Genomic DNA, 12,993 nt, shown 5'->3' with positions numbered 1-12,993 from the left:
GGGAGCGACCACGTCCCCGCCCGGGGCTTTGCCAGCAAACAGCGCAGCCGCGTCCTTGGCCCAGTTTCTGATCTCTGTTCTGCGTGTGAGTCCAGATTTGTTTAAGTTACGAACGCAAACAAGAGGGAAACGGTCAGAACGTTAAAATATTTACATCTTCTCCAGTGAGCGCTCTGGTTTCTGTCCAGTTGATGAAGGTTTGCCGGGCGGCGGGCGGCTCCGCGTGAATCTGCGTGTGACCTGTGGGGCCACGTGCTTGTCAGGCGGGCAGCCGCGCTGCTTCCTCTGGGCAGCGTTCCGGGGTCTGCTGGGCGGACATCGTCCGTGAACCCATGGGATCCTCTCCAAGGCACTTCACTGGGATAAAGAAGGTCGTGTCTTGAAGTCGGGATTTCCTGGAGAAATCCTGTCCGTGGCAGCTTCTCCAGGTCCTGCTCTGGCCCAGGCTCCCCCGGAACAAGGCTCGGCACAACCCGTCCCCCGGGTCTGGCCAGGAGGGGACTCGGCCTCTCTCACAGTCTGTCAGGTCGGGAAGCGGAGGACTGTGGGCCGAGGGCCTCGTGCACCGCGGCCATCGCTCCCAGCGTGATGGGCTCCTCTTCCAGACGCCTCCTGACCTCACCACCACCAACACGGACCCCAGCGTCTGCCACACACACGCAGATACACACACACGCACACCCTCCTATAAACACACCCGCTCAGGCACGCCCACACACACGCATGCACACGCCTCCCACACCCATACACATGCACACAAGTGCACACCTTGAACACACACTTACACACGTATCTACAGACACACGCACACCTCCCATATACACACTTGCTCAGGCATGCCCACGCACGCACATGTACATACTTTCACACCCCACACACACACACACACCAGCTCACATCTCGCACACACACCCATACACACCCTCTCGCACACACCCATGCACACACATGTACACAACACCCTCACACACACACATGCACACGCTGGCGTACACATCGCACACACCTACACACGTGCACATGTATACACGCTCACATGTGCACAAGTACACATGCCCCACACCTGTGCACACACAGACACACACAGACACACACAGGTGTGCACACGTCTTCCGGTCCCTCCTAGCCAAGGGCTGTGTCCTGGGCAGACCCGGGGCCTGGTTCTGCGGAAGCTCGGTGCCGGCTCACGGCCCGGGTGGCGATGGCCGACTGTTCGCACCGAGTCCCACTATGTGCCCGCTGTCCTGCCAGGCCTGGGGACACGCACATGACCACACAGTCCAGCCACCACTAAACTCTCCGGGGGTTAAAAGCCGGATTCCTCAGGGTGAGCCTCAAGGCCCCACAGACCCGCCGTCTCCTCCTCTGCCCCCGGGCCATTCGCCTGCTCCCCTCCAGGCTGGCATTCTCCGTCCCTCGTGTCAGCTGTCCCTCACCCGGGCCCTGCGAGAGGCCCTCCCCGACTCAGGTCAGCGAAGCCCCCCCCAACCTCCAGGGCACCCAGGACTCCGTCTCTCTCACCTGCTCGCGCTTGGCCACACAAAACAGAGAAGTTCGGAACACGCGGGTTTGCTCCTTTGGGCCTCGCTCTGCCTAGGGATATGTGGGGCCATTCGCTACGGGCTCCGAGCGTCTCCGCGGCGCAGGCTCCCCGGAGGCTCCCGGCCCTCCCCAGGGTGGAGGTGCCCTGCGCGGCCCCGGCCCTCTGCCCCCGGCTGGAGACCCGTCCCTGTCATGACGTCTTGTTCTTACTGCTGACTTCGTTTTACTTCTTTAAAGACTTCATCTATTTATTTGAGAGAGAGAGAGCACAGAAGGAGAGGGAGGGGGGAAGCAGGCTCCCCGCCGAGCAGAGAGCCCGATGCGGGACTCGATCCCAGGACCCCGGGATCATGACCAGAGCCGAAGGCAGACGGCTCACCGACGGAGCCCCCCAGGCGCCCTCTTATTGCTGATTTTACTGCTCATTTTTGTTGCTTTATTCCCTCCTATGACAAGTCCGTCACTCGTGTATCTGTTCTACCGACCGGCCTCTGGGTGGCTTCCCGTCTGGGGCTGCAGCAGACGTCACCGAGCCCCATGCGTGGCCCGTGGAGTCACTGCTGGAGCCGCGAACCCAGGGGCAGAGCTTTCTCACCAGCCGCTGTCCAATGGCCTGGCCGTTTTCAAGTCTTTCGTTCCCGTGATAACAGAGAGCTCTCAGCCTGACGGCCGGCGGGGACTCCCGTGTCGCCGTGTGTCCCCGGAGCCCAGGCAGTCTGCCCTTTGCCCAGGAAAAAACACGAGAGGTCGGTGGGAACGTGGTAGAAACAGTGAGGGCATTTCACAAGCTCGGTCGGCCCGGAAGTGCGTGAAAGGGCCCGAGCCCAGCTTGTCGGCTTCCACGGAGGGAGGCCGGCAGAGAGCCAGCAGGACCACTGGCCACTGTCGCAAACAGTCACACACTCGTGGCCTAAAGCAACGAGACTGTTTTATCTTACAGCCTGGGGCTCAGAGGGCCCTGCCGGGTCTTACTAGGCCAAGGTCAAGGGGTGGGTGGCGGCGTCACTCCTCTGGGGGCCCCAGGGCGACCCCTTCCTGTCTCCTCCAGCTTCTAGAAGCCGCCTGCTTTCCTCGTGGGGGGGCTCCTCCTCCGCCTTCATGGCCCGCAGCGGGGGCTCGCCGCCGTCTGCCTGGATCACCTCCTTCTGCCCCCGCCTTCCACCTGCAACCATCACGAGGCCCATCAGGACAACAGAGGATAGAGTCCCTTTCCCAAGGCCCCTGGCCAGCAACCCGAACCCCACCTTGCTGTGGGAACTAACACAGTGACAGGTTCTGGGGATTCAAAGATGGGGTCATCTTGGAGGGCCCAGCACTCCCAGCGGCTTTGACCCCCTCCCCACTTCCACCGCATGAACAGCTGAGACCCTTCTGCCTGGGTCCCAGACCCTGGTGTGTCCCCCGAGAGGGCTCCCGTGCTGGGGGGAGGGGCAGGGCTGTGTCCAGTCAGGACCCTCAGGTCTCATCCAACAGAGCGTGACTTTCACAGAGACGGACGGTCGCCCATGCGCAGACAGAGCCTGGCTGAAACCGTCCCAACCCCTTAGAGATAAAGTCTGAGGAAACCACAAAGTCAGGCTCTGGGAGAGGAGTCAGGCTCTGGACAGACCCTCCAGAGACACGCACGGCCTCGGTTTCCCGAGTCACTGTGGGGTGTCGTGCGCCACAACCAGGTCCCAATGCTGCCACTTCGGAGGGTGAATGGGCGATCCACAGAACGTTCTGGAATGTACTGAGTTATACTAAACCAATTCGATTTGGTCTTGGCACAAATTCAGAAACATTAAAGTTATAGATGTCAGAAATAAAAAATTCCGGAAGAGAGTTTTTTTCTATTTGGATGGAAACTTTTTAGACGTAAAAACAATGGCAATAAAAGAAAAGGGAAGATTACATATTTGTCAAATAGATAATGTTGTGCTTTTTTAAAATATCGAAAAGTACAGTTGAAATACCAGCCTGCTGGTCCATCAGGGCTGGACTCGCTCCCCGAGGCCTGGAGGAAGCTCACATGCCAGTGCACACGCGAGGCCCTCGCGGGAACCAGAGCAAAGGGCGTGAGGAAACATTCACAGCAGAGGAAAACAGGCTTGAATTCTGGGGAGTTACAGCCCAGGTCACCGTGGCGTCCCAGGGACAGGTGCTCCGGGGCCCGTCGAGGTGACAGGATCTGCCCGGTCCATCCCGTGGGGCTGCTGCGCTGCTAAAAACTCAGCAGAGTGTTTCCTTCTGTTGGCGATGGAAGCTACTGGCTTGGGAAACCTCAGGCTCAGTGTCCTAATTATTATGACATCGACTGCTGGGCTCTGATTCTCGGTCCAGAGCAAGGACAGGAGGTCTGGTGTCCGTTTCCAGCCCTCGCCCCAGTGGTTCCAGCAACCGGCCCCGGAGAGACCCCAGAGCAGGGGAAGCTGGTGGGGACCTGGCTCGGGCCGACGGCACACATGGCCACCTGCTGGTCAACACCGCTAACCCGCAGACACAGCAGGGCCCGGCCCCCTGGCCAAGCTCGGCCTGCGCTGGCCGGGGCCCTGCAGTCGGTACAGAGGAGCTACGGGCTGAGCGTAAGGCAGCGGGAGGGCTGAGGGCTCAGGAGAGACGGACCGGGCAGCGGGGCTCCCTGAGCCTCCTCACCAGCCCCGGCCGGCTGGGCGCTGGGAGCCTGGCGGGCTTGACGCGGGAAGAGACTTCCCAGGGGCGACACCCCGGCCGGCAGACTCTGTCCTGGAGCCGCGGCGGCCTCAGTCGCTCGCGAGCTGGGTGGACACACAGGCTCCCCACTTTCCCCGCACACGCTCTCCCTCTGCCTGGCTGCTGAGGCTTCGGGGACGGTGCCCGTGTCCGTCTGCCGTCCAGAGCTGCGTGGCGGCCAGGTCACAGCTCAGCGGGGCGCCTGCCAGCTCAGCGGACCCTGGACCGTCTGTAGCCGCTGTGCCGGCTCCCCGCAGGCCGCCCCGCATGCCGGGCCTCGCGGGCCTGGATGGACTCTGCCCTCCTGGCCCCTCCCGCCGCACTGTGCTTTGACGCCAGGCAAATCCCCGGGCCCACCTCTGTGTTGACAGGCCTCAGGCCTGTCCCTCCCCAGTGAGAACTTCCAGGCCCAGCGTCAGGAGGCCCAGATTCCTGCGCAGCCTGGCCCCCACCCGGCGGCTCCGGATTGGACACTGGTCTCCTCCAGACCTTGGAGTCTCCGTCTCTCAGCTGAAAATGGAAACGCTCTCGACCGCGCGGGGCCCCAGGGAGGATTCGCGGGGCGTGCTGGGGAGCAGGCGCCTGGTGCCCTGTGCCCTGCTGCCCCGGCCTGGCAGGCAGCCTTGTGCTGGGGCCTGAGGGCTGCTGCATACCCACTTCCTGCAGGGCTGGGCACCCTCCTGACTCTGGTCCTCAGCTCCTGCCCCCAGGCCTGCCCCAAAGCGGGGTCAAACCCCTGTCCCTGCTCGTGTGCCTGCCCTGCCCCCCGCCCCACTCCCAGCCCGACTCACCAAGCCCCCAGCATCTGCCCAGATGCCCCAGGTTAGACGGGGGCAAGGCTCTCCCTCTCCAGCCTGCGTGCCCGAGGCAGTGGGGGTGGGTGCACCTGTTGGGGGGGTGTGTGTGAGAGTGAGGGGTGTGTGACCCCGCAAGACTGCGTGTGTGCGACCATGTGGGGAGTGTGCTCGCCTGGCGCGTGTGTGTGGTGAGTGTGAGTGCGTGCCCGTGGGGGTGTAGGGCTGTGCGTCCGAACGTGGGGCACACGCCTGAGAGCGTGTGTGGTGTCTGTGGGGCCGCCCTGCTGCACCCCACGCTGTGGCCCTGCCTGCTCCCTGGGGGCCCTTCCTCTGGAAAGGGAGTGAGGCCAACAGGGGACATGAGCTCCCGGGGTCACCTGGCCACGGGCTGAAGGGCACACTGGCTCCGAGAGCTCAGAGGTGGAGATGGTGAGTAGGGCGGCCACTGGGCACAGGCGGCCATCTGCTCCGGCCACGCCGGCCACTCTCAAAGTGAGGTCTGTGCCCGTCCCCGAGTCTGCTCTACAAAGTGCCACACACCTACTCTCCTAGACAATGCAGTTCTGGAGACCAGACGCCCAGACGGGCTCCACGGGGCTAAACACCGTGGGCAGGACTGGTTCCTTCCGGAGGCTCCAGGAGAGGATCTGCTCCGTCCCCTCCCCGGCGTCCCGAGGCGCCCGCGTTTCCTCCAGCTCTCCTCAGTTCCTGGCCCTGTCTTCCATCCTCGCAGGCTCCTGGGATGAGGACACGGATGTCTCCGTGGCTGCATGAGTTGGGGAGAGGTAGGGAAGGCAGAGCAGGCTCGCTGGGTGCCCGGTGCCTGGGTCGGGGCACAGGGGTCAGGCAGGGAGAACGACCTTGCAGCCCGGGCTTGAGCTGGAAGCATCCACCTGAACCCAAGGCTGACTTTTCTCTCAAACAGCTCTGTCCGCCAGACGGGCCTGGGCACAAGGGCCCCCTGGACACAGGGGTCTAGCGATGTCACCACACAGAAAGGACCAGAGCAGCGGCTGAGCCTGGGGTGGGGGGCGGGGAATGTGCGGCGCAAGAACACGCGGTCCCAGCTGGGGGCAGCCCACCAGACTCGGCCCACACGGGGAGGGTCCCCCTGCTGCCCGGCGGCTGATTCGAGCTTCACCCAGGAAAGGAAGCCAAGCGGTTTGAAACACAGTCTGTGTGTTGAAACTCTTGCATAACGACGCTTTCAAAATTACTGGTCATTTTCAGAGGAACCAACTCTTTGTTTTGAAAACTGATAAAGAACCACACATTCACCCTGCCATTGCCACATGACGCGGCCACCGGAGAAGCCGTGTGTGAGGCTGCTGCGGCTGACAGATGGGGAAGGGGCCACAGAGCTGAGAATCCGTGGGCAGTGGCCCCAGGGACGTAGCAACCCTCGGCGTTGACCGTGGGAGGCTGCTAACCCCACACCCTCGCGGAAGGGCACACCACCACCCACAGCGCGGCCTTGCTAGGAAAAGCAAACAGAACCACCAGGTTCCCAGGAACAGGGACGGAGGAACAAACTTAACGCCACCACAGGACACGCAGCAAAATGCAGACGGTGGGGGCGGGTCACAGGACGACCACAGAACTGCAGGGAAGCGAGGACGGATTGGTGAGGAGCCTTTCCACGCCACGAGCCCAGTGGCCGTGCCAGGCAGGCGTGCGGTCTGTCCTCGATGCAGCGCCGACCCAAACCAACCCCAAAATTTAGAGACGGCCAGGCACGTGTGGCTGTTCAATGGCATTGGAGAACCACGGTAATTTCTCGGTGCGGTAACAGTTTTGTGGATTCCACTTACATGAAACTTCTAGAAAAGGTAAAACTACAAAAAAAAAAAAACGAGTTTCTACATGAAAAAAAAAAGGCACCATTCCCGCAGGCAGAACCGCACTGACCAGGAGAGAGTGCTGCTTCCTGCACCGGGGGACCTCTTCGGGAACGGCAGGACCGGGTGACACTGTGAAAGTGGGGGGGTCCTGCAGGTGGCAGAGAGACACCCCCGTCACCCCACCAGGAGCTGCGGGGCAGGGCCAGCGCAGGAAGCAGGAGGTAGCGCTCAGAACACACAAGACCTGGCCTGGGCAGCCCAGGGCAGAAGGTGGACAGGCACAGGCAGGGCCTGGGGTGGGACAGGCCGTTGGGGACACAGATTTACCACCCACTGCGGTGACCTCAGGTGACCCTCGCACCAGCCGGGGAGCGGCTGGACGAAAGCCCTCCGCCAGCAGCGGAGCACGGCGCCCTGGCTCAGTGTCCTGGGGCCGGCGAGGGGGGTCTGGCTGCCGATGGCCGTCACGATGTCAAGCGGCTGCCCTCCTCCCCCAGGTTTACCTCCTGGCCGCCAGGACTGGTTCGAGCCCGCAGGAGCCGGCCCCAGCGCCCACCGCAGCCGCCTGCCGACAGACTCCTGCACGCATGGGCTCCCGGGTCTGACAGGTGTGGCCACTCGGCTAGGTGGCGAGGTGGCCGTGAAGCTGCGGTGGGTGGAGGGGGTCTGGGCCGGGCGGGCCCCGGGGGAGCCGATAACAGAATGCACTCCAGAGGACTTAAGCACAGCGAGGTTTACTGAGAGTTCAGGGGCAGGGGGAGGACAGTGGGTCAGACCTGAGACCCAGCTTCCGGGAAGATGGCTCCAGAAACCACGCCAGGCTCCTGCTCGCGCTGGGAGCTCCCACCACTTCAGGACGGTCCATCTCTGCCAGGGACTGCCCGAGCAGCCCCGCCTCCTCCCCAGGGGACCCGTCCAGGATCATGCGTCCTGGGGAGCGCACTGCCGGAGTCCGGGAGCCAAGCAGCCGGCCAGCCAGGCAGGGCCGGTGCACGGCCCACCAAGGGGCTCCCAGTGCCCGTGGCCAGGGCCCCGCTGTGCTGCTCAGAACTCCCAGGAGAGCGCGCCTCGCACCCTGGCTTGACTTTGCAGACGGCCTTCTCCTGGCCCTGGGCGGAGCTCTGCAGTTCGGCCACGCCCCACTCCAGCCCCCCTGCACACAGGCCTTAGGCCCTCGTGGGAATGCTAGCCGCCCCTGGGCTGCGCCTGTGGCCGACCCTCCCTTTAACCACCGGACCCCCCCCCCCCCCCCCCCCCCCCCCCCCGTCTCCTACCCGCAGCCGCTGTCCATTAGGAAACTCATGCAGGCCAGGCTTCCCCAAACTCACATCCACTTTAAAACTGTCCCCCCTGCCCCGCTACAGGCCGAGCTGGGGACGGGTGGCCCCGCGGGGGGAGGTGGCCCCTGGGTCCCAGGCTGTAGGGCAGGGTGAACAAGGGAAGCTGTTCCATGTCCGCGGGGCCGGCGCCCCTAGTCCTGGCCCCGCAGCCGTCCTGGGGTGCCTGTCCTGCCTCCTCTAGCCCGCAAGCAGCTCCCGGGAGTGGCCTGGGAAGGGCTTCAGGAGCAGAGCTGGGAGCCGCCCCCCCAGCACGGAGAGCCCCTGAGTGCCAGGATGGCCCATCCCTTACACTGGGCCACCCGTGGGAGTGACCCCAAAACCCGAAGAGGAGGGAGGCTAGGGTGCCAGGAGGCACCCTCCTAGGGTGCCCCCTCCTAGGGTCAGGGTCAGGGTCAGGGGTGGGGCTCTTGATACCAGGAGCACCAGTGGAGAGACTGGGGACCGAGGGAGCAGCCCAACCAGACCAGCTGGGCTGGGCGACCAGGCCCCCACCGGGTTGCACCAGCCCCTCCCTGGCCCTCTCCCCCACGCTGGCCCTGAGGTCTCCCTCGAAGCCAGAGTGCCACCACCGACCCCCAGGGGAAGGAAGGGAGGTCCTGTCACCCCCCAAGCAGGGGAGGCTGTTCCATCTCTCTGCCCCATGAGGAGCCCCAAAGTCACCCTGCCCTGACCCCTGACCTGTGAAGCGTTACCTCCCGTGGCCAGGGCGCTCAGCAGCCCAGGCCGTGTCTCTGTATAAAGTGCTCTGAGAGTCCCCATTCAGATCACAGTGAGAGTCAGGGGCCACCCATGTCCCACAGGGCTGTGAGCCCCCACCCCGACAGACAGGAACCCCCTTTGTCCCGTACCGGACGCCGTCAACACTGATTCTGTCCATGAGGCCAGGTGGACCGCCCCCACCCCCCCACCAGTCTCTACAGATTTCAGGGCCGGGGTGCGGGCTGAGTCTGCTGTGGGGCCCATGGGGGCATCCAGGGATATGCGCCCACACGCGACAGCAAGGAAGGGGCTGGGCCCAGCTGGGGTGTCGTCCTGAGGCGTCCCTCGATGGGGGAGAAAAGGAGGGGGAGGGGAGAGCGGAGGGCTCCCCGGAGCCAGGGCCGTGGGCTCCGTGACCAGGAAGGAGCTCCGTGGTCCTGGAGTTTAGGGACCTGGGGGGGGGGTTCCTGGAGGGAGGTGTCCACTCTGGGATGCGTCCCCGTGAAGGGTGATTCCAGAAGGGCCAGGAGGGCCCGGCAGCCCTGGTGTGTCCGGGGTCCTCGGAAAGGGGCAGTGTCACCCCACACTCCCCATACACCCACCCACCACGAAGAGCCTGCATTGGGGGGAACCCAGGCTCTGGGCTGATTCCGGCGTAAGGGGAAATGGCGAGCTTCCGGGCAGGGGGACAGGTGCCCCCGCCCCAGAGCTAAGGCCCCGCCTTCCATCCCCGCACCCCCGGCTTGGGCGGTGGGCGCAGAAGCAGGCTGCTAGCCTGTGGGAGGTATTGGGGGGCATCACTGGAAAAATCAGGACCTTGTGTGGATGGGCCTTCTGGGCGTCAGCTGTGCGGTCTGGATCTCCGAATCGTGGCACGGTGGGATCCGCGTTCAAGGACCACTTGAGGTCACGGGACGCCCTCCAGGTGCAAACCACCCTCTGCTGTAATTCCTTCTAAGCATCAGCTTCCTGAGGCTTGGAACCTGCACACACCGTCAGTTCATAGGCAATCTATCCCTATTTGCGCTCCCCCCCACATACCTGAAGCAATTTAAAAATAAGTACTCTTACAAAAGACATCAAAAAATAAAACTAGAAAGACGGCTCGCGTTACATAAGTGCAGGTAACGTGTACCCTGAACGACAAGGGGCACGGCTGAGGGAGTGTGAGTTAGCTCTGAGGTTCCGGGGGGCCGAGGTGAAGACGGACAGAGGCGGGGAGGCGGGCAGGGAGCTAGGCAGAGACTTCCCGTTGCTGGAGGAAAGGCAGCGTCCCGCTGACCGGCCCGGACACGCCGAACAGCTGTCCTCCTGTCCTGGAGAGGAAGCAGCTTTCAGAGTCCGTGAGTAGAGGGGCGAGGCAGCCTCCAGACCCAGGAAGACAGGCCTCCCCCCAGACCAGGCGCAGACAGTGGTGGCACTTGGGGCAGGGACACACCGCCCCCCACCCCCCGCCCCCTGGAGATCCACTCTGGACCCTTCCCAGGTCTCTATCTGCGGTTTTCTTGGTTTGGGAGCCCCCTCTCCCCGGGCTGGAATCTTGGCACACGTGTTCCTCTTGGCAACACTCTGAGAATAAACAAATTGTTCAAAGGTTAGTTTGAACTACACTTTGCACTTACCTCTCGAGAAAAACCTGGTGTCTGCTACTTTGCTCTGGAAAGAGTTCTGCGGTCACATGCGTTCCGGTAGTACTACCCGGGGGACAAGCTAAGTCAGTTCTGCCTTCCGCAGAGAAGTCTACACCCTGCCGTCTGCGGGCTGACCTCATGCGCGTGGACCGGAGCCTTGCTTCTCGGAGTGCAACTCACACCCTCCAGGCGCCACACGGATGAGGCCGGCAGAGCGCAAGGGACATGGAATGTCATTGACAGACGACCTGGTTTTAAGTCCCTACGGGGTCACTGCCTGACTGTGGCTGTGGGCAACGCCGCTTCTCCAAGCTCTGGCTTCCTGGCCCATGCAAGGGCCCGATGGTCATGTTTTGGACTTGATGTGGGGCGCAGTGACTTCAGTGCAATGCTGGGGAGGACTCTGTGGGGGGGGGGGAGCTGTGAGGACCCACCGCTAGGGGCCCAAATAGCGCGGGTCAGCCGTCACCTGCTACGGAAGTGACGCGGGACAGGTGGGTGCTGCTCTGCTTTGTCCAGCGGGCACTAGGGCACAGGGCCGGTGGGGTCCTTGGACACGGGGGCGCTGGGCAGGGACTTCAGGTACTCCAGGTGCCGCCTGGCATCCTCCTGGTTCTGGCGCACGTAGTACACGACATAGGTGATCACCATGGCGAACCAGCCGAACATGGTGACCAGCATGGCCACGTCCGTGGTCTTGTGGTGGGTGCCGCAGAAGCTGACCCCGGAGTCCAGAGCCTGGATCAGCGGCTTCCCCACGAACTCCTCCTGCGTGGCCGTGTGGCAGGCGATCTCGTCCACAGACTCGGGGTCCAGCTTGAGCTCCCAAAGGGCCTCCTGCAGCGCACACTCGCAGTGCAGGGGGTTGTGGGAAAGGCGGACCTTGGCGCTGAGCTTGCCCAGGGCGTCCTTGGGAATCCTGCGGATGCGGTTACGGGACAGGTCCAGCAGCCGCAGGCCCCCGGCCAGGCCCGAGAAGGCGGCGGGGCCGATGGTCTCGATGATGTTCTGGGACAAGTCCAGCTCCCTCAGCTGGTGCAGGTGCTGGAAGGCCCCGTTAGGGATGTGGCTGAGCTGGTTGGCATCAAGCTTCAGAAGCACAGCGTTGGTGGGGATGTCCTTGGGGATCTCCTGCAGGCCCCTCGCGCTGCAGTGGACCGCCACGGCCCCGGCGTGCTCAGGGCACTGGCAGCTCTGCGGGCAGGACGCGCCCAGGCGCAGGCAGAAGAAGAGGATGAGGCAGGACCCTCCCGCGGGGACGGGCAGAGATGAGGGGCTCTGCTTGCCCACGGGGCCCATGCTGACCACACCTGGGGACAGAGGGCAGTCTCCTCCCTCGGGGGCCGCAGACCTGCGTTCTCCCTCACGCCCGCAGCCGCCACTGTGCAGGTGACCGTCGCGCAGACATCAACACTCCCTCCGTCCGCACGAGGGACAGCCGTGTTCTCCGGCTCTAAAAGAGAGAGGCCATCAGCGCCGCGGGCCGCGGTCCACAGGGAGCCCCAGGGCACACTCTGACTTTGGGGGGAGATGTCACGGGCACCCTGAGGCGTCTGACCAGCGGGTTGGGGTGTCTCTAACTTATTTCCAGAGATTCCCAAGGCCACCCAGAAGAGCAAGGGTCGGTCGCGCTGACCGCTGGCTGGGTCCAGGAACTCCGGACACACCCAGGGCACGCCTAGGCGAGCAGGGGCCGGTTCAGCCGGGCCAGGGGCCGCCGCTCGAACCCCCGCGGCTGGAAACGGGAAGAGAGGCCGCAGGGTTCTCCCGGGTGCGGGCAGCGGGACCCGCAAACCCGCGGGGCGCGCTCGGGGCCGGGCGGGCGGCGGTGGCCGGGGCGGCGGCTGTCGGGGACCAGCGCGTGCCCCGCCCCGGCACCCCGCGCGGGGCCGCCGGCACCCCGGGCCCTTCTTTGTCACCCGCGGGGGCGAGCACGCGGCCGGGGGCGGCGCCCAGCCTCTCGGTTGTGCCGGAGCAGGAAGGGAAGGGAGAAAAGCCAAGCCGTGGCGCGCGGCCGCGCTGGGGCGTGGAGTGGCGGGGCCGCGCGCGGGGCCTGCAGGGCGGGGCCGAGACCCCAGACCCGCGACCCCGCGACCCCGCGACCCCGGGCGGCGGGCGGGCGCGGCGGGAGCTTTACCTGCGCGGTCGCGTCTGGAGGCCGCTCCCGGCGCGGGGAGTGCGCGGGGCTCCCGGCACTCGAAGCCCGACCCGGAGCCACACCCTGGCGCGGAGGCGACCCCGGGCCGGAGCCCACCACGGTGGCCGCTCGAACGCACGCGGCCCCGCCTGCCGCTCCGCGGGGCGGGGGCGGGGGCGGGGCCCGGGCCCGGGGGCGGGGCTGCGAGGGCTGGGTGGGGCTTGAGGCGGAGCTATGAGGCGGGACTGGACGGGGCCTGGAGGCGGGGTCTGAGGCAGCGGAGGGGCTGGGCGGGGCTTGAGGCGGAATCTGGGA

The 12,993-nt window shown here is 64.6% G+C and overlaps 2 protein-coding genes across 3 annotated transcripts in view; both read right to left on the bottom strand.

The window, feature by feature from the left end:
• Window positions 1–9,997: 9,997 nt before the first annotated feature.
• LRRC3 (leucine rich repeat containing 3) lies at window positions 9,998–12,845 on the bottom strand. Its single transcript, XM_032356881.1, has 3 exons — window positions 12,679–12,845; window positions 10,533–11,994; window positions 9,998–10,226 (listed from the first exon to the last, which is right to left on the bottom strand). The coding sequence occupies exon 2, from the start codon at window positions 11,838–11,840 to the stop codon at window positions 11,067–11,069; it is 774 nt and encodes a 257-aa protein (XP_032212772.1). The 5' UTR covers window positions 11,841–11,994; window positions 12,679–12,845; the 3' UTR covers window positions 9,998–10,226; window positions 10,533–11,066.
• TRPM2 (transient receptor potential cation channel subfamily M member 2) overlaps window positions 10,932–12,993 on the bottom strand; it is a 67,322-nt gene continuing 65,260 nt past the window's right edge. For both annotated transcript variants that reach the window (XR_004289015.1, XM_032356835.1), the window contains one exon: window positions 10,932–10,942. The gene's annotated coding sequence lies outside the window, so the exon portion shown is untranslated. The remainder of the gene's footprint in view (window positions 10,943–12,993) is intronic.

The sequence above is a fragment of the Mustela erminea genome, chromosome 1, assembly GCF_009829155.1.
Source record: "Mustela erminea isolate mMusErm1 chromosome 1, mMusErm1.Pri, whole genome shotgun sequence".
NCBI lineage: Eukaryota > Metazoa > Chordata > Mammalia > Carnivora > Mustelidae > Mustela > Mustela erminea.
Note: the sequence above shows the minus strand (reverse complement) of the source record. Positions and strands in the feature narration are given on the sequence as shown.

Coding starts and splice junctions, on each gene's coding strand:
- LRRC3 (XM_032356881.1), bottom strand. CDS start 11,840: ATGGGCCCCGTGGGCAAGCAGAGCCCCTCATCTCTGCCCGTCCCCGCG.